The 23170-nt window shown below is 40.4% G+C and overlaps 1 protein-coding gene across 2 annotated transcripts in view; it reads right to left on the reverse strand.

The window, feature by feature from the left end:
• Positions 1–23170, reverse strand: part of usp43b (ubiquitin specific peptidase 43b) — an 82398-nt gene that overhangs the window by 17041 nt on the left and 42187 nt on the right. For both annotated transcript variants that reach the window (XM_030058755.1, XM_030058754.1), the window contains exons 5-8: positions 22213–22348; positions 20773–20917; positions 13219–13381; positions 6863–6974 (exon numbers count right to left, since the gene is read on the reverse strand). In XM_030058755.1, the coding sequence (XP_029914615.1) occupies positions 6863–6974; positions 13219–13381; positions 20773–20917; positions 22213–22348 (556 nt within the window). The remainder of the gene's footprint in view (positions 1–6862; positions 6975–13218; positions 13382–20772; positions 20918–22212; positions 22349–23170) is intronic.

The raw sequence follows: 23170 nt of genomic DNA on the forward strand, positions 1-23170 counted from the left end.
GGCATCTTGACCGTGTACCTGGCATCATGCATTCCCAGAAATACCAGGCCATTTTAAAGAGGAACATGATACCTTCTGTTAGGAAAATGAACCTTGGTGATCACTGGACTCTCTAGCAAGACAATGATCCCAAGCACATGTCCAAGTCAACCAAAGCTTGGTTGAGAAATAGATCAGGTGGGACTTAAAGAAGGCAGTTGCAGCACAGAAGTCGTCAAACATCAATGGGCTAGAGGCTTATGCACGTGAAGAATAGGCAAAGATTCAAAAAGAGAGGCGTAAGAAGCTTGCCAACATTTACTGAAAATGTTTATTAGAAGTTACACAGGCTAAAGGAAGAGTTCTATTTTTCATTTAAACTCAAAGTTAAGTCAATTTATGTTCTCAAAATAACTCAGATATGTATCATTGTTTAATGAGGCTTTTTGTTCATAAAGCTTGATTTACTATAATGTCTTTTGAGGTGAGGGGGTTGAAGATTTACAGCTGTACCTGACAGATCTGCACTCTACTGGATGCACTCTTCTCGTATAATCTGTAAAGTACTGTATAAACTGCTTTTTGGAAGCTGATCACTCAGCATAGAAATAAATAACACTTTAGCTTGACATGCTTGACACTTAATTCATATTAATTGCTGCAAAAACACCCAAAACAAATAAAAATAAAATGTTTCATGATGATATACACAGAACCTACTGAAAAGACAGATTGCTAGTTGGATTTTATAAAAGACCACCAGAATACAAAGCAAGTACAAGGTGTGTCTGCCGAAATTAACCATCATTAAGACTTGTTAATTCAAGATTAGTGTTGTTGGCTTCTTGGAACCTTTTAATAGACTCCTTTTAATGGATTGTGAACAGCAAATTTTGCAGTGTAAAAAGAATTGATTTTTCTGTGACAATTATCTGGTGTTGAGTATTGATCTTAGTGTTATTTGTTTACTCACAGAACGGATATAAATGTAAGGTGGCACTATCAGAGTACTAAATTAACTCTGATGGGGACAGACTTAAGTAAACAGTGAAATAGGCCCACTGTTATATTAACACTGATTATTTTACTGTATACACTATAGAGCAACAGAAAGACAGAAGAATGTGAGGAACATGGGGCAAGACTTATTTTGAGCTCACGGCATGCAGCTCAACTCAAAGTGCCATGTAGCACATTATCATGGAGCATCCTACTACCACAAGAAATATGAAGAGGTTTGCGCAGCTTTAAAATTTCATTTTACAGAGCAACACAATAAACCCAAAGATAATCAGACTACTCACTCATATCATTCTCAATTGGACTGGAAAGCCAAAGATGAGAAGAAAGAAACACCAAATAAAAGACTAATATCGTTTGCTTCTCCTTTGAAACATGCTTATATTACTCTGAGATCTGCTTAGATTGGAAGTGCTTTAGGAATGATGGAGCGCTTTGCAAAGAAATGAAATTGATTTCCTCTTGTTCAAATGAAATCTTGTGTGTAGCTGCTGGCTGAGCTCCAGTATCAACAGCAACGCTGACTCCTGTGAGGAAAGCCCGAAACGGCAGGGCCTTTACACGAGTCTGATGGAAAGGCGCTCATTACAGGAGACACTGTATTCCTGGAAAATACACATATTCTGTTCACATAAAGCCACTGACATGTGCAAGCCTTGAGGGCATCGCAAAACCTTTAAAGAACTGTTTCACATGTCCAATAAACAGTGCTATTTTAATATCACAATCAAAGGTATATCAATATATTAGGTAATAATTTACAGGATTAACATGCTGAAATCAATAATTTATTTGTTGCTTAAAATGCATAATGATGCTGGTTGACATTAATATTACACAAATCACAGTAAACTGTATCCACAATAGAGCCCATAGTAACAAATAACATTTTTAACACATTATTTCCTGGATGCATTCCTCATTCAGGTGCAGAAATGCATTTAATTTGAATGAATTTTAAGTTTGGAGATCTAAGAGGAGTATTTGATAACCATTTTCAGGATGATTACACTGAAAAACTAGTAAAAACAAAAAAGTAAAAGAAAATCTAACACTTCAGTTTAATATAGTGGAAATGTATAGACAAGCCCTGTGTCTGCTAGTGGATAAGAACACACATCTCCTCTATCTCCCTCTCTTTGTTGATTCAATATGTGGTGCAGTGAAAACGTGCAAAATTATTTCTCACCACTGGCAGATTTTTTTTTAAAGAAACAAAAAATATAAAATGCAACACCAGAGACAATGCCAGTATGGATAAAGATAAGACAAAAGTAATGGAATCATTTCACAGGACTGTTTGTCCTCATTTTGAGCACACACACGCAGAGCGGTGTAACTAAGACCATATTATCTTCTCTTCAGTGTTTCGCACGAACCTCAACATCATGTGTTTATGTACACTGCAGGCAGCTAACTGCTATGTGCCGAATCGGGGCTATAGGATGATAATGCTTCTCCAGACCATTCCACATACTCAGCGTCAGCTTGCAAAAAAGACTTGTGGGTGCATGCAAAGACCACCCATATAGTCCTGTGAAAAATGTACAACCATGCTATTTCCAATCCCTTGGGAATGGAGCTTGTTCAAAACAGCGATATTTAAATACCTCAAAAGTTGACTTGAAATATGATATGTACATGTACACCCATCCCAACAAGTATATGGTGAATTTACTGTGCCTGTCTACTAAACATTTCAGTTTGAATGGATGACATTCAGACAGAGCAAAGCCACAGATAAAGCAAAATCCAGTCCTCTGTGTGTGTGATTGCATGTTTGTGTACATTTTTGTTTTCCTCCCAGTAGGGGCCAATGCAGACGAATGTGTGAGAATAATACCAGAAACGAGGGTGTGTAAACTTGTTGATGCATATGTGTGTGTGTGTGTTAGGGGGGCGAGTGAGCGAGAGCAAGAGAGAGCGAGAAGCAAAATGAACAAATGAGCATCCAAGATCTGGTTTGGCTCTGAGAAATGTCACCCCTGTCAGTGTGATTGCTGGGGGGAGAGGAAGAAAAAGTGTGAAAACTAAATGCAAAACCAGCGCACCTCTGGGTGGCTGAGCTGCGCCGTGACAGAGGACTGCATGAGCACGAGGGCTCCACCAACGCTGACTGAGACTCAAAAGTTGGTAATGTCCCCCATGAGAAAAACCTTGCTCTTGTTTTCCACCAACATGTTTTTGAATTTGCCAAGGTTAATTACTATTTGTATTGTGGGCAGCGTGAGAAAATGAAAGTTTTGCAGCATTGTTTGTGCATGACAAAGCAAAAGCTGTCCGATTACAATCCATGCATGGAACAAAGGTTGGGAGGTGGAGCACTCACACTCCATTCTCTCTTCTATGTTTAAGTGTTCTATCCCTGTCCTATCAAAACCTAGTTCTGTGTTTTCCTCAAAAAGTCTTCCCCTTCTTTTGACTCGGTGCTGGAATGAACAACAACTCACGGCCCGGCTACAGTGGGTGTGCGTGCATGTGTGTACTGCATGTTTGTATGTGTGTTAATATAATTACATCAGTGTAGAGCCATCAGTTTGACATGGCATATTACACCGCTGGGTCTGCTTTAGTGAGCATCATCCAGCCCACATTAAAATTAAGTTGTCAAGCAGTGTCAGTAGCAGGCACAATGGCTGTCAGAAAAGCTGCTTTTTTTTTCTTGAATCACGTCTTTGCTGAGGCTAAAATTAGACAAGGGCACAATATCCACTTGTGAATGTAATCCATTGATGCAAGAAACTACATATTCTGGCTAGGATGAAAGATTTAGGGCAAACATCTGTTGAGAGCATTGTTCCTTTCTTTCTTGGCAGAGGTAGGCTCTAGAAGCCTGATTGTACTGTACAGGCTGGCTTTTAATTAAATGGCTGACTGCATGGGGCACAAAGGAAACATAGCTACTGAAGTTTCCCACCTTTTCATCTATCCCTTTCTGACTGTGCACTCTTTCTCTCTAAGCCCCCACTCCACCCAAAAAAACATAATGAGTAATGCACAGCAAGTTGGTCATCTGATAATTTTCTCACAGGAACCGTCCTCTGTATGGCCACCGACTGCTAGAGCTGGCTGGGCCCCACACAGGGAGACACTAATTGGAAATCTGTTTGGCTACATGATTAACAGCATGCTACTGCTGCAGACAATCACATGCTGAAACAGGCAAACATACAAGCAAGCAAGCAAGCAGAAACAAGCAAGCAAATGGACCCTTGGCTTCAGTGAGGTAAATAATTTACTTGACAGTGACACACAGCTGGAGTGCATCTAAGCAGGCTATGCTGTTTGCGTTTGTATCATTAGGTCCCACGCTCCGCAGCAGTCACAACAATGGTGGCAAACAAGCCAACCAGGATTCTCATTAGCCACTCAGGCGTGGAAGACTGACAGGCTGAGTGACTCGCCTTCTGACCTGCCGCAACTCTCATTAGCACTCACTGTGCTACAGCCTCTCACAGCAATATATATGCAAATACATCATAATGTACATGGGGGGGGGACAAAATAATGGAAACACCTAGAGATATATGAATATCAAGTAGGCCAACCTAAAAAGAAGGTGCCTCCCTGTGTCTTAAGAACAGCTTCAATCCTCCTTGAATTGCTTTCCTTTACAAGTCCTGAATTGTGTGTGGTGGGTTATTGGACCATTTTTTAAATTCTTCTCTTTAGTGACTATCTTGTCCTTTTCGCAAGTCAAAGCTCCATCTATGCCTGTCAGTGAGCTTTGACTTGTGGCTGCTGTTCCTCTTTGCTAAGTCATTTGTCTTTACTTGGCATATGGTAGCCTTGATGAAACTCCCTTATTTCAGTGGACCGTCGTTTTTACTGGACAGAAAATTTGTGGGTTTCTGTTTCTGACCACCCTTTCGACTACATTTCCCAAGAGAAAGCACAAAAACTCACAATTGTAACAGTTTCTCTTAGAGACCTTTTTTTTTGAGCCCCCTGGTTTCCAAAATGGCCGAACTATTTTCTGCCATAGTACTGCCACTAGGTCATCATGCACTGGCCCTTCCCATCCCATATTCGACTTAAAGGATTATACATTGGCGGTGTTACGGACGAAAGTAGTTTTGCCATTTTGAAAACCAACTGGTTAAAGAGCGTGTTCAAAGGGACACTAAAATCTATGTTATATGTTGAATGCTGCATGCCTAAAAAAAAAAAAATCAGCTGTTTTCTGGTCTATATCTACTTCATTCATTTTGAAGCCGTATACTCCTAGTGAAACTCTTGTTGTTGCGACAGGGAAGGACTTGGTGGATCCAAAGTATTGCTTTAATATGAAATGAAATGTATATTCAAACGGAGCAGCTTAAGAACTCCCCAAAAGTGACCGTGTTTAACATCACTGTGAAGAGCTTTGACCTCTAAAATACAATACTGACTATTTTCATCACTGAAGAGGGCAAAGCGGTATAGCAGAGACTGGATAACCCATAAGCTGTGTACCAATGATGAGCCAATGATACAAAGTATTGCACTGTGAGATTAGTTGTCATCAGTGACATTCACAATATGACTCGTGTGCAAAAAATGCATCTGTTTCCTTTATTCCCAAGAGTAAGTAGGGTTCCATTCCAGCAACAGACTAACAACAGCTGAATTGACAAATACATTCGTCCTCTCTGTGTTGAAGCTTTGATAAATGCACACGGTCTAGTGTTTGGCTGGAATGAAAACCTGCATACGCTCAGTCTTTCATGGCACATAACTGGACACCACTGCACTTAGTGGTACATTAGTTGTGTTCCAGTTAACTTTTGCTCTCTGATTTAACATTATCAGATCAGTGCCAGAGTTGGCTGGCAAGGAGGCTTTGTGTTTAGAGAAAATATCCTTCAACCAGAGGAATTGTGTTGGCAAGTGTCCACCATGTTTAAGTGTCCTTGAACAAGTCAATGAATCCCTACCAGCTTAAGACACGCTGTACTAAACTTCCAAGGAGGAAGGGAGGGAAAAAGGGCAAAGCAAAACAAGACTAGGTGAACCTAGTGCAAGCCATGAAGCTCAGAATTTAATATAAAGCTATTATATTAGCTTTTGTATATTTGCCTGTTCATGCACCTGAGATCAGGTACCCAACCAAACCTTCCAAGAACTCCCAAGTGTGATTTACACCACATTTTATCTCAGCTCCACTTATTTTGCCCCTTTTTAGTTCAGGTTTGTGTCCTGGCCATTTGAACACATACAAACACATACTTGTTTCATCAACAAGCTCCTGCTATAACTACCAGATTTGCTGAAAAAAAAAAAAAAATAATAATAATAATAATTTGATGTAGCTTTACTCAAAACAACTGAGAAACTATTTAGTCTTTTCTTAGGCTGCAGTAGCACACTGCAATTGGAACACTAACAATTCAAGGTGCAAATGTAATGATTTGCATCCTTGAATGTGTAAATGACCATAACACAGCACAGCTGCTGAGAGTTTGAGCTCTGAAAATTACCAAGCTGGTCCAATTGCTTCCATTTGTTCTGGAGTAAATTCCTTTACCACACTCCCCAACGCACACACATAGCCAAGCTGATGTCACCTTCGTGGGGTAGCAAGTCTGATGTTAGAAGGCTAACACACAAACTGTTGAGAAGCCCAAACTTGTTCACTCAGTCTAGAATAATATTATCATGATTTATGGAACTAATGTCCAGATTTTACATTTGTCACCCAGGTAAGCGTTTGTCATTCAGGTAATGCCACCTATTGGTCAAAATTGCATATTGCACCTTTTTCAAAAAGGTGGAGTCAGTCAGTCACTCAGTTTACCAGAACAAGATATCTAGAGCTGATGTGCTTATGCAGCATGACTAAAAATAAAGTATTGCATTGTAAGTGGTGGCAGTTGTCCAGTACCTGTGCTGGAGCTCCATTGATCATCAGATAGTAAAGCTTGCTGAGGATACTCTGCTGCAGCTGGTCCCAGGAAATAGACCGGTCCTCCCTCATCAGGAATGGAGGTCCAAACCTGATAAAAAGATAGAAGGCAGCAGTAGTAGAGGATAAAAAACATGTTCAATTTAATATTACCTTTGCCCAATCATATTTAGCCATTCTGCACTCAATATGACCAGTTAACTAGCATCGCAACTAACTTGTATATAATTCTACTTATCCCATTTAAAAGTAAACTGGTTAAGCCATTAGCCGCATCAGAGCAGAATTCTCATTACAGCAAATCTACAGAGGGACAGAGCAGGATAATGGGAAGTCACAACAGCTGAAGAGAGGGAAAACCTCGCCTGTAAAATGACAAATCAAATGATACATTTATTATACTATACTTCTAATTGAGGGCAGTCCTAGACTGATCTATTAATATGAGAGGTGTGCACACATATACACACACACACACACACACACACACACACACATACAAACAGAATTGGGGGACAGTGAAAGGGTCCCAAAAAAAAAAAGAAAAAAATGGTATGTGAGAGGAAGATAAAGTAGGCTTTGTTGTATTTGTAAGACAGAGGAAACCAAAAGGGTGCTGGGTCCCAGATATTTCCTTTTTAATTCACAGAAACAATGGACATCAACAAGATCGATTAGGTTGATATATCACAAGTGCTGTTCATCACGGTAGCCACTAACGTCAATGGCCTCCATCCAAATACTTTCCATGCCTTGGACGTTGATTTCCACCTGACATTCTGTGGTAACTAGGAGCAACAGCTGCTGCACCAGAGAAGCAGAAAGGGACAACATACAGAGCAGAGAGGGGGGCTGAACTGGGAACGAAAAGGACTTGGTTTAATATTAAACAATGAATTACAGTTGTCCCTCGCTATAATGCGGTTCACCTTTCGCGGCCTCACAGTTTCACTGATTTTTTTTGTGCAATTTTGCATGCTTTTTACAGCGCATTGTGTTCTGCGTCCTTATTTTTCTACGAAGGTTTGAACTTTGAGTGTTTAAACAAGAGAGAAAAGTGAGAAAATGTTAATGCCTGTCTGAGAAAAGTGTATAAAGTGTGTAGTGAGGGGTTTTACAGCCTTAAAACATCTATAATAATTGTAAAAAATCCTGCGATTAACAAGGGACCACTGTATACTAGAGACTGCGCAAGAGCAAGAGCCAAACGATCCCATTCTTTTTGCTGGAGGTAAACTGGTTCCATTGTGGCAAATAGCTTTTCATTTGAAGTGCATTAAGCAACTGAACCCTTTTTTATCACTTGCATTTGGTGGGCTAAATGCAAAGACCAAAGCTCTGTGGTCGCCTCTTTCCCCTCTTGTTCCACTAACTCTTCAAGCCCTCTTTCTCTTTCTGGGGTAAGTTTTCCCTTGGAAGAATGCAAGATGGCATATGTGTTAATTTGGCTTACAGCCATATCCAAGCAGTTTTCCCCAACATCCATGGTTTTCAAAACCACAAGCTTCCAGACAAATTTAGTCTGATTTCTCCAAGGCACCACTGCAGCATGATCATGGGCTACAAGCAGTCATGCTGTTTACTGGCGATGTCTATACATCCTCCTCACTGTGTAGGCCTGTACAACTCACCAGTAATGAATAGATTAGCTGGTGGGTTGCAGGTGGACAGTATTCAAAATGGATTAGAGATCGAGCGTGCTGAAACGATCACACTCCTACTTTTGGATGGTGATCATCCATCTAAAAACACGGGTGGCAGTGGCTACAGCAACACTGGCTTGCCAATACGAAGACAAATCAGGATGAATAAGGAGTGTTCATGAACAGCTTGTGTGATAAACCACACACACTGTGGTGCAGCAGCACCTCCAATTAGCACTGTCTCTTCTAAGAGGATGAGTTCAGTTCTCTTTCATTTCATGGTGATCACAAAATTCTCCTGTATATTATTTCAGTGTGTCATCTGAAGATAAATTCCTCAAAATGGATGCAGCATATCATGCATCTTTAGAATTGTGTCTTTAGAATTGCAGAAATGGTTTTCAAACTTTAAAAAAATAACAATCCTGCCAAAGTCTTGATTTATTCACCTCCTTCATATTCACATAAAAAGGCGAATGCAATGCAATGCAAGACACTTGCATTGCATTACATTGGCAGTCTTCTAATACATTATCCCTCTGAAAAAGAGACTTCTGATGAGATCACGCAAAGTCCATTAACTGCCACTGAGTACCCAATGATCTGCATTTAATTTTCACCTGCTACTGTCTCCACAGAAATAAACTCCGCATCAGTCCAGGCACTGTTTGACTGTATACTTTGGACAGTGAGTTCATAATGGGGGTCATATCAAAATGAAAATCTGGTCTATAATAAAAGTGATAGAAAACCAACATGAATAAGGTAGATTTTAGAAGGGTTTGCGATGACAGAGAACATCTGAGACAGCCAAATTTCACTTGAATTTGAATTTTTAGAAAGGATAGCCCCTTGAGATGTAGCATCTCACTCTCAAGGGGGTCCTATAAACACAAATCTGAAAATATAAAACACATATGCAAGCAAAAAACATCATTACATAACAAAGATACACTGCAAATACACAGACAGCTCGCTCACCCTCTCCCACCCACACCCTGAGCCCTCAGCTGTTGTACAAAAAACTGGATACAGTGACCTGGATAATCAATCATTTACATTAGCATAAAGAGCAAATGAAGCAGTTTGTCGTCAATTTATTTGTAGCACAAATAAAATGAAGACACAAGTAAAAAAGAGAAAACAAAGAAGTTCTGAAGCAGCAGACAGATCTATAGTTCTTTGAAAAAGAGGGAGATTATTCCAGTTGGATGGAGATTTGTATTGGAATGACCTGCATCTAACTTTTTAAAAATTCTGGGGACATCCTGGAAAATTCTTGGACCTACATGGGACCAAAACTGTTTGAAATAGGACAGACAATTAAAATAAACTGAACCAATTGAAATCACCCTCTGGATTTAGGCTAGGGCCAATGAAGTTACTCATACAAGAAACCATGGTGAGTTCTACATAGACACCTGACAAGAAATTTACATAGAGAATTATATACAACGTTAAGGGGTATAAGTTAAGTGTCAGAGGTGTTCTGAAAGCCAATGTCAGAAATTATTCTTTTTCTGACTTGAAATGTCAATCAATCAGTTGTGCAATAAAGTGAAGTCAGACAACCATATGTTCTTTTTTTTAAAAAATAATAAACTCAATATGGGGCTTAAACATGAGTTCAGAGTCAATCCAAAGTCCAAGATATTTGAATGAATCAACTCTCTCAAAGGGTGAGCAATCATCAAAATTAATATGCAAACAAAAGCCATCTGAACGTCTGTGTCACATACCAGACACCATGTTGACTTCTTACTGAATATTTCCTTTCAATACGATTTTTTTCCCAGATGTTTTTTTTTTTTTTTTGTCAGCAGTTTTGGACCAAATTAAAATCAAATTGAGTTAAATGAAAGTGTCATCAGCATAAAGAATAAATATTTAAAAATCATACTGAGAACCCTGAAAGACAACACAACAATGCCTATGATGTAGACAGGAATTAAACCAGAGGGAATTCTGAAGTAAACCAATAGAAAACAGCTTATCAAGAAGGAGACAGTTATCAACCATAGTTGGCCTTCATCAAAGGATGAGAGCACATCATTAGTGAAGTTTAGAGAAGCCGTGGTGGTGGAAAAATATGGTCAAAAACCTGACTGGGGATGGAGATAAAATATTGAACAGACTGATGTACTGTGATCATTGTTTAAAAAATAAGCCTCAAAATTTTAGCTATAGTAGACATAATACAGAATGAGTGACAATTATTCACATTAAATGGGTGTCCAAAAGAGGGGTTTAACAAATTTGGCTTCCAAACTGTCTGCCCCAGCACTACTACTTTCTTTTAACTCACACATAGCAAGAAAAACATGAGCAGGGAAGAGTTTTCTAACGGAAAATGAACCATTAAAAGTACTAAATGATGAACTAATTGTACCAAAGGAATTTTAATGTTGGGAAGCACAGACAGAAAGAAATGCTGATTCAAAGCATGGTAAATAACTGAAGAATTAGTTAGTTACTTCAGAGTAAAAGTTCCATGCATCATCAACAAAAAACATTACATGAAATCTATCCCATTTAATGGCAATTAAGTCTTGAATAAAACAATCTACATTAATATTCTTGCATTGTCTCAGTCTAATATATTTAGGAGTAAAAGCTGGCAGACACAAAATACAACAGAGTGATCACTTAAACCATCTGTCATAACACAAGATTTAATTATCCTTTTGGGATTAGTGACAAGAACAACAAAAATAAAGACGAATAATAGACTCTAGTAGGCTGATAGGCTGATTATTAGGTTTACACTACCAAGTAAACTTCTATCAGTGGAGGAGGAACGATCAAGCCAGTTATGATTGAAGTTACCAGAGATAGTTATTTCACAACTTTTGATACAAAGCTCGTATTGCTAAGATGAAAGACCTTTAACCTTTAGCTGACTCAACTGTACTTGCAGAACAAATAAAAACAACGAGAAAGCTGAGTTGGGAGAGAGACGGTGATGGGGGTGTGGAGCGAGAGCTACAAGCAGGACAGACAGACAGACACCACACACAAATAATGTCTCCCTCCAGTTAGTTAATTTAAGGGGTAACACATATCGACAGGAGGACAGCCTTCAACACAACTGGTTAGGGTTAGGGATAAGGCTGGCTGCAGGTTAACATAAGGGGAGACATGTCGACGGGGAAACATCGGCATGGTGGGTAAATTCTGTTGGGATCAGCTGGTTCAAGAAGGTGAACGCGTGTCTTCCTTCACTTTGATCAAGGACATTAATAAAATGAGGGTTGAATGACCGACCTCTGTTCTCAGTGTCATCAACTTTATCCTTCAGGCAGGCATTTTCCTTTTCGAATGTTTGTACACATTTTTTCCAGTCATCAATTTTGTCCTGACGAGAGTTCACCGTGCGCTCATGCTCGCTGACTTGCTCACACAGTGAACATAAAGATAACTGAATGTTGTTAAGTTTGGTGTCAATTTTTGAGTCAAAATGAGCCATCATTTCAACTTTGATCTACTGAATCTGTTGATCTGTTGAATTTTGTGGGGAACCCTTGGCCTGATCCGTAGCACGGAGTAAAAGTTATTTCTTGTATGGTGAAGTACTGATGAGTACTTGGCACGAAAAATCAAACAGCAGGAGAAAAATCTAACTTGTATACTTCGAAGTAGATGTAGATCAGTCAATGAAAGCATAACAAAACAAAATTAGGGAAGCAACTAAGATCTGCCACAGCTGTCACAGTCATATTTGCATTACTTAAATCTTTGTCATTCTCATATTATATCATTATGTGGTGAAGGTGTGCTGCCTCAAAATAATATGGATCTTCCAGTCCACTCTGTCCTGCAACGACTACGACAACCTGAGCAAATACTGAAGAATAACCGGACAGTTGATGATACCATAAGGCTCATCTGCATTTATCAAGAATTTAAATAAAAAACTAAAACTAAAACTAATATTCATAGAACACTGGAGTATTATGAGATGGAAGCAAAAAAAAAAATGTTAAAAACAAGACTCAATTTTCAGAGATGATTTAAGTGTAAACCCCCAGCATCCAGCTGTAACTAGAGATAAAATAACAATAGAAAAACTGTTATCTTATGCAAGAGAAGTGACACAGAAAACAGAGAACACTGGTGCTCTGACACATTCTAGTACTGCCTGAAACATCTTTGATTCCCTTTCGGTCTCACAGTTAAAGCAATGAAATCGAAACTGTAACATTTCACACTTTGCTGACTCCAATGTCATTTTCTCCACACAGAGAAGACCTCTAGCTGTCATCTGATGACACTGAGGCAGGTGGGTGGTTTGATCAACGATGGCAAGGCATTTGAAGGAGAAACTGAGACACCCGCCCTCATGGATAGGATTGGACTTTCTCACGGCAGCATTGCAGAGTTCTCCTCAGTGTGTATTGATCTCTCTGGACGCTGTCGGGCTGACGGCTGTGTGATGGATCTCTCCATCGTGCCAGATGTCAAATTCCTCAGCCCCTCGATTTGAAACTCGCCTCATGGTGAGATTTAGCACAGAGCTCTCTGAAACAGGGGGCTAACATGACCTTGACTTGCTCAACCGTCACATTAGATATGGAAGCGTAGCCGAGACTACACAGAACTCACATTCACTGAGAAGCTTTTTAAAGTGAGACTCCTGGTCAGGTGAAACCATAATGACAATCAAAACAGAAAAGAGTTGTTTTAACAAGTTACCTGACAGCTTGTTGGCCTGCTCCTGCAGCGTTGCACACCAGCAGCAGGATCTTTAGAGGAACTCCCTGGTTGAGGAACTCCGACGACAACGTTCCAGAAGAGGGTAACCTCTGGCCCTCTGGACCAGACGAATATGGAGAGGATGGCAGGCTGTGGTGGTACCCTGGCAGAGGAGCGAGGAGGGGGAGTGAGAGAGGGGGACAGGAGGGAGAGAGCAATGAGGAGAGAGACAATGACATAAGGAGGAGGAGGGGGGAAGAAAAAAAGAGGAGAAGTAGAGGATGAGAAAAGAAAGGAGTTAGCTAACTGTAAAAGGCTATAAACGATGGAGGAAATGAGCTGTCCAACACAGGAAATATAAAGAATAGGGATGTTCTACCAGGGATCACTCAACTAGAACAGTGATCTATTTCTTGATAAACGTTGCTGATATCTATCACATGCCAATTTCATATTCTATTGGCAAAAAACTTAAATTAAAATGAGATCCTCTACTGATAGATGACAACACAGAGCAGACAGCACAGTGACTATTAGATGATGCAAATGGTTCATGCATTTTCCTTGAAAGGGAGATCAGTGATTTTATATGTTGAATAGGTGCAAAAAACAAACTTAACACCTCTAACGAGGAGCGAACAGGAGAATTGAAATACATAAAGTGGCGAGACAGCAGCTTTCTATTTGGGGAAGTGAGTGATTCAGAGGGGAGAACAGATGGAGCGATGGCTGCCTGAGCTCTCAGCAGGAGGTATTATATGATGCAGCTTCTGCTCCACATCCTGTCCTGGTGGGGAGCTGAGCAGCACCACTTCTCACTCATTCCCTCGCCTCTCTCCACCAAAGCAGAGGAGTGTGACTGACTGACTGAGCAAAAAACCCGGAGATTTACACGATCCCCATGAAACGTGACGTGACGTCAGTGGAGCTGTTATCACTGGTGGGTGGAGCTGACAACCTCTGGGCCTGACGTGCAAGTCAGCCCCTCAGAAGTTCAGGGTGATAAATCACATGGCAAATTAGGCTTGCAGACACAGGCGGGAAGGTATTGATTGGCCGCAGCAGCCGCGCCTTCCCCATACCACAACGTTTCATTAAACACTGTTGTTTACACCTGACACACAATTCATCACTGCCAGCGGCAAATGCCATTCCTGAATATCCTGTAGCTGAGACCCTTACGAAATATCAAGCCCCTGTTTGCACAACCCAGGTCTCATAGAAAAAAGTTGGGATGGGATGATGTTAAGCTGTGCACTGTACGGAGGGCAAGACCTATTCAAAAGCAATTAAAGTGTACATGTAAACCTTCAAAGCTTTAACATTAGACCTCTCTGATCGGAGTGTCTCGACCCTGGGAGAGGGACTAATGAGAAGCATGCACAGCTTTTCATTTATTAATGTCGGCCTAATCAAGCCTGTGATAAAACTTGCTTAAATCATGCTCTGCAATTTCCATGAGCAATGACCTCTGTCAGCTCTGGGAATGATTTATGGGGAAAAATCTCCTTTTAAATGGCTAGTGAAACATGTTCATGAAACAGCGTTGAAATGCGGAGGTCACCTCCCGGCCTGTCCCACCGTGATTTATACAGGGATGTTTGGGGAGGAGACCTGCCTCTCATCACTCATTAAATCAAACTGGAGTTTTTTATGGCTCGCCGTCAGAAACTGTACTGTTTCTAGACATTTTCCCTCCAAGGTTCCTTTCACTGCCCACTGAATTACAACCTGCTTTGTGCCTTTGGGAGGTTTTAAGGTTTACAGAAAGAGTAATGGTGGTGGTGTGAGATGTGTGTAAGTGTGTTAGCTTGTGTGGATGTGTTGTAACACCTCAAGGCAGATTCTGATATATTGAAAAAGGCACAAACATCACAGACAACTTCATTAAAATGCACGTCTGTTCATATGACACACTCAATTTAACTTCTTTTACATACCTTTTGATCCCAATCTCTTATTACTATCCACAAAGCCTCTAACTAACACAGAGAAACCACAAAAAAGGCTGTAGATTCATCATCCCTTGGCACTCCCTGGTGCAGGCTTCTTTATTTTCGCATCTCAAACAGCCACACAGGAGCGGATAAGCCAGACTAAACATAGCCAGATGACGCGAAAGCCCGTAATTAAACACCTCTGCCCCAAAGAGATCTTCTTTACCCACAGCGACAAAGTTCTCTGCTCTGTCACATTCAGTCATATTCAAGGTCTCCGCGCATGGAGAATGATACACATACATACATGCATGTTCTGTTGACCTGATTTTTTAATAAACGCCACTGAATAATATATATATATATTTTTTAAACAGATTGTGTGAGCTAAATAGAGGTTCCTTAGCTGTGACTGAGGCGCAAACTGCCAGGCTGGGTGCTGAAATGTTCCCAGAATACTTTGAGATTAGGACGTGACAGGACAAACTGTAAATGGACATGCATGTGGCAGAGAGACAGAAGTGATTTTTCCTCGCTGACTCTCTGCCACCACTGCCTGCTGACCTAGTTAGAGCATCTGAGACCAACTGACCGTTTGCGTGTCCACACAGTCAACCTCGCTGTCATTATTCGGACTCATCAATCAAATGTTCCACATTGGTTACACCTGATCCGCCCCTGTTTGTTGGAAACTAAGCCGAATCACATGTGGAAAATCCCACTGATGCCTTGGCAGGTGGAAACTCTGACCAAAAGGTAGATTAAAGCTGCTACAATACACAGTAGCGGCAATGGATAAAAGGCATCATGGTAGGAATCTGCAGTTTGGGGATGCTTAAGTCACTTATTCTGTGATGTAATGTGGGTTTCTGTTGTTCATCACTTGTGAAATGGTAAAACAATGAACAGGAATTAATTGTTTCCAGCACCCAAACTATGAGCCTTCCAGGGTTGATCTCATTTTCCTGATGATTGGGGAACATCTACAATGGAGGAAAAACCTGCTCTGTTTGTGGTGCAGATGTGTAGAACAAAATGTGAAATGGATACTGAGAAAGTTGCCCATTTTTTAGCCTATCTTCCTTGGTAGATGACTCCATATTGCAGTCCATTCTTAAAAACCCCAGTGAGCCCATCAAGCAAAATAACAAGAAACCATTATCATTGTTTTGTTTCACAGGAGAGTATATGAAAATTGCATGTAGTTAGACTATAACCCTGGCCTCCACGGTGACTTCTTCACTTCTGTCCAATAGCTGTTGGCGGTGGTATTTCATTTAAAAATGGCATTCAGATATTATTACGTATAGCCATTTTAGCTTGATTAAAGGGCTTTCCATTAAGTGGCCCCATATGGGGTCAGATGTTGGCCATTTACAATTTCTGTATGTCGCTGCACCGTCAAATGTCACACACAATCCATGAGCTCACTTTCTCTCTCAGAGAAATATGCTCCATGTCCAATGAGACTCAGGACAAATACTGTGACATTTCATAAAATGTAGACAGCTACTGTAAGCCTCTGGTACTTAATCTTCTGACATGAAGCAAATGAAAACACAGTGAGCCACTGACAGACACAAGAACTTAATAATTTCTCCACTGACCCCTCTCACCAAGGGGGGCGGGGGGAGACATGACTGGTGTCAAACTCGGGTTAAGACAATCTTTACAATATACTGACGTAGATTAGACCAGCAGCCTGTTGCACCAGCTATGAATAACTCTGAATGCAAGTGCAAAGTCAAAATCCTATGTTGTAACTAGTTAGTTTCAGACGTGAGTCTTGCCTTTGTTCAGCTGCACCATCAGCACGACACCTTAACTAAGTCCATCGTAACCACAACGTTGTAGCATTCAGTGAGATCTCATCCTCAGCGTTAGTGACTCTGTATGATGCTGCCTTCATGAAATGGGACATTACCACATCGAGCTTCCAATGTAGAAATAACGCAAACTATAAATACAAAAGATATACTGAAATAAAACTATACTATCATTCGTAAACTGGCGTACATGAGATATATGACCTATTTATTAATTTAATATGACTTTGTAACCCTTATATATGTGTTCTAGCAGAATGTCAAATTTTGTAACAGAGGTTTGGTAATCTGTTTAGAGGTCATATGTTGTTTTACCAGCCTTTAGGTCATCTAAGCTGCAAATTCCTTGTGACATCAAGAAAGTCATCAAGCATATCAAAAGGATGCAGTCTATTTTTTTTTAAAATATATATTTATTGATCCACTTCTGTTGTGCATACATCAAAAGAAAAAAAAGGCAATGATGGAGAATGCACAACCGGTGTGAATAGGTAGAAATTGTTCCTCTGAATCATGTCTCTTTAGACTTTGCAGTTGTTCTGCTGTGTTAATGGTTGATTTAGGAATGACTTTACACCTTGTACCTCTACGTTGGAACTAAATTATATGGTGCACCTGGTTTTTATAAAGTCATAACATAAATCCATCCCTTATGTTCACAGTAATCTACGTTCAAAGTTATGCACAGCTGGTGCAAGAGGCTGCAGGTTATTAATTCTAATAACCACAACTACTATTTTTTTCATTTTATTATTGTTAAAATGAACTTGTGCAAGCCCTCCACTGTTGGTGTGTGTCGGAGGAATGCAAACATTGAGAGAATGGGGTTTGTGCATCTTGGCCTGAGGGTGGCGCGAGAGGAAAGGTCATGTAGTCACCAAAGTTGACAGAGCTCATCGTGTGGGTAACATAAATGTGCAATCTATCCAAAATAGTTTGAGATGTAAAGATTGTGGCCTGAGAGTAGTGCTGGACTAGAGGAAGGTCAAATGGTCACCACAATCAAGAGGAATCGTCCTATAGGGGGGATCAATGCACTTACTAAATACCATGGCAAAACACTAACTCCATTTTGTGATATCGTGTGTGTAAATTTGACATTTTGACGTGACGGTGGGGCTGGAGGCAAGGTCATGAAGTTAGCAAACCTGAAAGGGTTCATCCTCCAAGGAGCATAAATGTGCTCAGACCAACATCCTTAGGTGCCTGGTGTCCCGCCAACAGGGCAAAAGGTTATGCATTTTTACAGACTCAACATTCTCATAATACTAGTAAAAAACATACCAAAAATGTGCTTTTACATTTATGTATGACAGGCAACATGTTTTCGAGCAAAGACTTAATTATTGAGAAACACTGACTGAGATGACGTGACTCTGCATCTTGAGTTCACGTCTAGCTGTGAACAATGCCTTTGTGAGATTAACATCATGCTGTCTGGTCAGCGTTAAGAAACCTGTCATGTGCAGAGAAATGCTGCATTTATATTTTAGGCATCTGATGTTTTTAATCAACAATATGTCCCGCAGCGGAGGCCACAGTGGCCCGGCCGTATCGCTTTGACCCATTTGACCACAGAACGATTATATAAGAGAAAATCACTAAAAAAGGTCAGGAGAGGAGGGCTAAGGAAAGCAATAGAAGAGATCTTCTAGAGCAATTAAGAGTGTGTAGAGGAGAGGGGGTCTTCGGTGTGGAGAAGGTGATGTGAGATACTACTTGAAGAGATTAATTTTCAGATGGGGCGATGAGAGGGGGAAGGTCATCGTGCCGTTGGTGAGCCTTTAGCTCGAGCCCGGGATTTGTATCTTTGACAGTCACACCTCTCCTTATCAGAGTCCTGACAGCCCTTGACTGATCACCTGTCCTTCTCTGTAACAGCTCTTCATATCAGGAGGCTTTAAATTTCAGTTTGAACCATGAGCGACAACTGCACTGGAACTCTATGAATGGATGCCGATTTTATCAATCAAGCCAGCCCGTTATAAGCAACAAGTAAAATAAAGTGACCAGAAACGTGCCAGGTGAAGCATAATAAAATGCCTTCCCCTCAGATTTCACCACAGATTTTCTTTAATTACCCACAATTAGGCCATCGGGTCTTCATCTGCCAAGCAATCAGGGAACTGGTCTGAGAACTGGTCTCTGTATGGGCTCCACACTTAACATGCGGTTTAATTACATGCCTAAGGATGCTATCCATGGTGATAACCTTTCCTTAGCATTACCATTACAAATGAAAGGGCTAATGAGCGAACCCTTAGCTCTAATGAGACCCCTGGTGAGAGTTTGGTATTCTGAGGTTTTATCTCATTTCCAGCCCACAGGATTAAGCTTTTTACTTTAATATAAGCGTTTATGGATAATTGATTAAGGATCTCGCAGCAATCAAACCTTTTAGATTTGGTAATTGCTAAAGAGACATAAAGATCACATTTCTGTGGCACCATACAGTCTGCAAGCATGACACATCATTCCTGCGCAGGGAGAGAAAAAGTGATAAATGCCTGTTTAATGCACCAATAGTTTCATGGCACACCTTATTCATATACTTGCTTGATTTAAACGGCATTGATTTTCTTGCAAGCAGCGAGACAAAACAGACCTCTGTGCTTCAGCTGCAATTCTCCCTTTTAGTGAGTGAAATGAAGAACGTGATTTTCCATTCAGACAATAAAAAACGAATGTTGCTTTATTGGTATCTATTTTGTGTCGTTTCTTAAAAAAGGAAATTGTATAAGAAGAAAATAAAAAATTGGGCTCTCCCTTACCATTTTAAGTGGTAGAAAGATTTTGGGGGTACAGATGACTTGCATTCACCTGTAATTAATATCATCAAGTGTATATTGATTTCAAATACACAAATATATATGTGTTTCATTAGCAAATGCTGTTTAAGTTCACAAGTGATATTGTCATTGAAAGATGCCAACTACCCATCCAGACAGCCTCAGACGTCAACTCATCCATTAAAGTACATTTGGTTTCCGGGAAATTCAGTGAAATTCACTTTTTTGGATAAACTGTTCCTTTTCAGCTTATCCAGTCAAAGAGAATTTCAGCAATTTCTGCAGTTTCTATGTATACATGCATGAGAATGAAAAGTCATTTTGTGTTGCACAGAGTGGTGACAAGTTATGTGGTTTCTGCCTATCAGCCCCAGTAGGCACAGCCAGCATGAGAGGAACCACAGAGATTTAAAGTCTGTCTGCAAGCAGGCCAGCCAGACTGTCCGGGGGCCTTCCTCTAGGCAGCAGTGCTCTGTGTGGTCATCGACCAACATAAATTAAAACACTAAAAGTCCCATTTTTCAGATAGCAGGGTGATGTAGACAGGGTGCTGGGACTCCCAGCCTGCACTTACAGCCCTGGTCAGGGAGGACAATAAAGCACAACCCATTTGTTCACACCACTGAGCACAGACCAGCTGGATAGTATGCACTGAAATGCTTCTGGGCACAGATTTTACATCATTTGTTGAGAAATACGTCTGGCTTGAGTGTTGCTGCAAAGTAAGGAATGTAAGTCTGTGTTCTACTTCCCAATATGTTCCCCGAGGTCCCCTTATATCATGCATTCCCTTATGATTTAATTTAGCAAAGCAAATAAATACAGTATGATTTGGCTGGTTGTTTACACATTTGTATGGTTATTCATATTAAAATAGCGAAAGACCATTCATATGGTGCTGTAGTGATGACAGAAAGAAGTTAAAGTGAAAATAGCTTTCCATATTTTTAAAACAAGACACAAAATATTATCAGTTTCCAGTGGTAAGGGCCACGCCTATACCTGAGATTCTTGCGGAGCCTCCTCTGATGTAAAGGGGCGGAGCCTGGAAGGCATAGATGATGTCATTCTCAGCTACACTGGTCAGATCCTCCTCATCAAAGAAGGAACGCTGAAACCCTGTGGAGTAAATCTCGGTCAGGATGACCTGGAGATAGACACACACACACACACACACACACACACACACACACACACACACACACACACACACACACACACGAGTGAGAGAGAGAGAGAGAGTCGGTTTCCCTTTGCTGTGCCATTATAAATCTCGTACCTCTGGGAAAGTGAACTCCTGAACTCTTGATGGAACACCAACTTCTGTGCTATTATCCCCGCTAAACTCAGATCCAGCTTAATATATTTCAGCTAAGTGAGCAAGACTAAATTCAAGTCAGTGACATACACATAAGGTCAGACAAATATCTACAAATCAGCACTAATATGTCAAGTCGAGGTGAGCTGCTCTGCCCAATTCCATCAGTTTCTGGACCTGAACGAAACAGAACAATGGGCCTCGTTCACCAACCGCCCTTAAGAAGAAATACACGCTTTCATTAAGACTCTGACATTCATCAATGTTTTCTTATTTGGGATTTGTTCTTAGGTAAGAACAGAAACTACGCACGCTCAAGAGCACATCTGAGTGCTGACATGTCTGTGCAAAATAATTGGTTATTGCACTTTCTGCAGTTCTACAGTTAAATAATATTATAGTATTTAATTTACAATAATATTTATTAGATTTATTATATATATATTCAATATCATTTCTAATGTTTTTTTTTATAATTACTCTCATTATTGAATGAAGAATTATGGTCTTGGAATAAATAATAACACTTTAATTCATTCAAATTGTTTTTTTGGCCTCAGATTTGAGATTTTTGAACTTTTTTTCTTCTTTTTTTTACTTCATCAGTTATGTGCTCTTCTCTGAATGCAGCGTTCACTGAAAGAGTAACAGCATCCCATGCATCGCTTTTTGTGTTACTTTATATCCACTACTGATATTGCTAAATATCACAGCAGGATGTCCATTTCAGAACTACTGAAGCCTGAAGTTTTTTAAAATAATTTCTGGCGCTCCACACTCTTTAGATTTTCATCTGTTTTGGTTTGGGATTTCTTTCAACTTGATCAAATTTCTGTGTGTGATTTCTGTGTGTGCACACGGCCCTGCAGTCTCATTCTCTTTCATGGGGACTGACGGCGCATTTATCTATGCTAATGAGGATCAACTGGCACACAATTTACATGGACAACGGGATTGATCTTTAGAAGAACATAGGCGTGAAAAAAATCTGTGTTTTAAGAACACACTGTGAAGTTTCTTAGGACCTTGCTCAAGAACAAACTTAAGAAAAAAACCTAGGGATGATACCTGTAAATGAGAACCATCTGATTGATTAATTTTATTCGTGCAGCACAGTGCATTACCTGGTCGGGTGAAATCTTCCCTTCATCAGCCACCATCCTCCTCAGACAGGCCAGGGAGCCAAACAGAGGCACAGCAAGCCCAATTCGCAGGTACCTCTGTCCTTTGGTGCTGAACACCAGAGTCACACACAGCGGCCTGCCAGAGACGAGACACACAATCAAGGACGGTGAGAGACAGAAAGACCTCCGCTATGAGTTCTCTGCCATTTCCACTACAACCTCCTCTATGACCAGGAAGGGACAAAAGAAGACTTTCATGAATAAATCAATACATTTTAACATTAATAATAGATCATTAGGACTTGGGTTTTATGTGTGTGAAATAATGGAATCTCTATTGCATTTTTAAAAGCAGGGAACACTTGGCTCTGACCTCTCCAGAGGCAGTGCAGACATAGCAGACAGAGCAGGGTGCTGGGACATATGGACTCTTTGAATAACGACACACTGAGGATATATGCACCCTGTCAAGAACCTGTGGGAATCTGTGGCTCAGCGGCAGTAGCCAGAGGCCAGCGTCGGGATGTGGCCCAGAGAAGTAATATGGAGAAATGGAGAGTTATAATGACAAAAGAGGGATTTTAGCTGTGTTTATATTATTAATGCACACTTTAACATAATACATAAATCTGAGTAAGAGAAAATTGCCCTGAAGAGTTAAAAATGAAAACCTTATAAAAGAGACTTATAAAAATATTTCATTTGAAAAAGAAAGTAAACAAAATCAAATCAATCAAATCACAACAACTGCGCCCTTTTGCATTTTTATGTCTATGCCAGGAACAGATTCCCTCTTCTGAGAGCATTAAAACAACATCACAGCTAAGGTAATTAAAACAGAGGACTTCCAAGAGTCACAAAAACAAGTTGGTGAGTTTTTGGTAACTGCAGCAGTATCATCCAATGGCATGGTCCTGAGTGATGGAGATGCTGAGCGATAGTGGCGGATGCCAGAGCA

The sequence above is a fragment of the Myripristis murdjan genome, chromosome 8, assembly GCF_902150065.1.
Source record: "Myripristis murdjan chromosome 8, fMyrMur1.1, whole genome shotgun sequence".
Taxonomy (NCBI): Eukaryota; Metazoa; Chordata; class Actinopteri; order Holocentriformes; family Holocentridae; genus Myripristis; species Myripristis murdjan.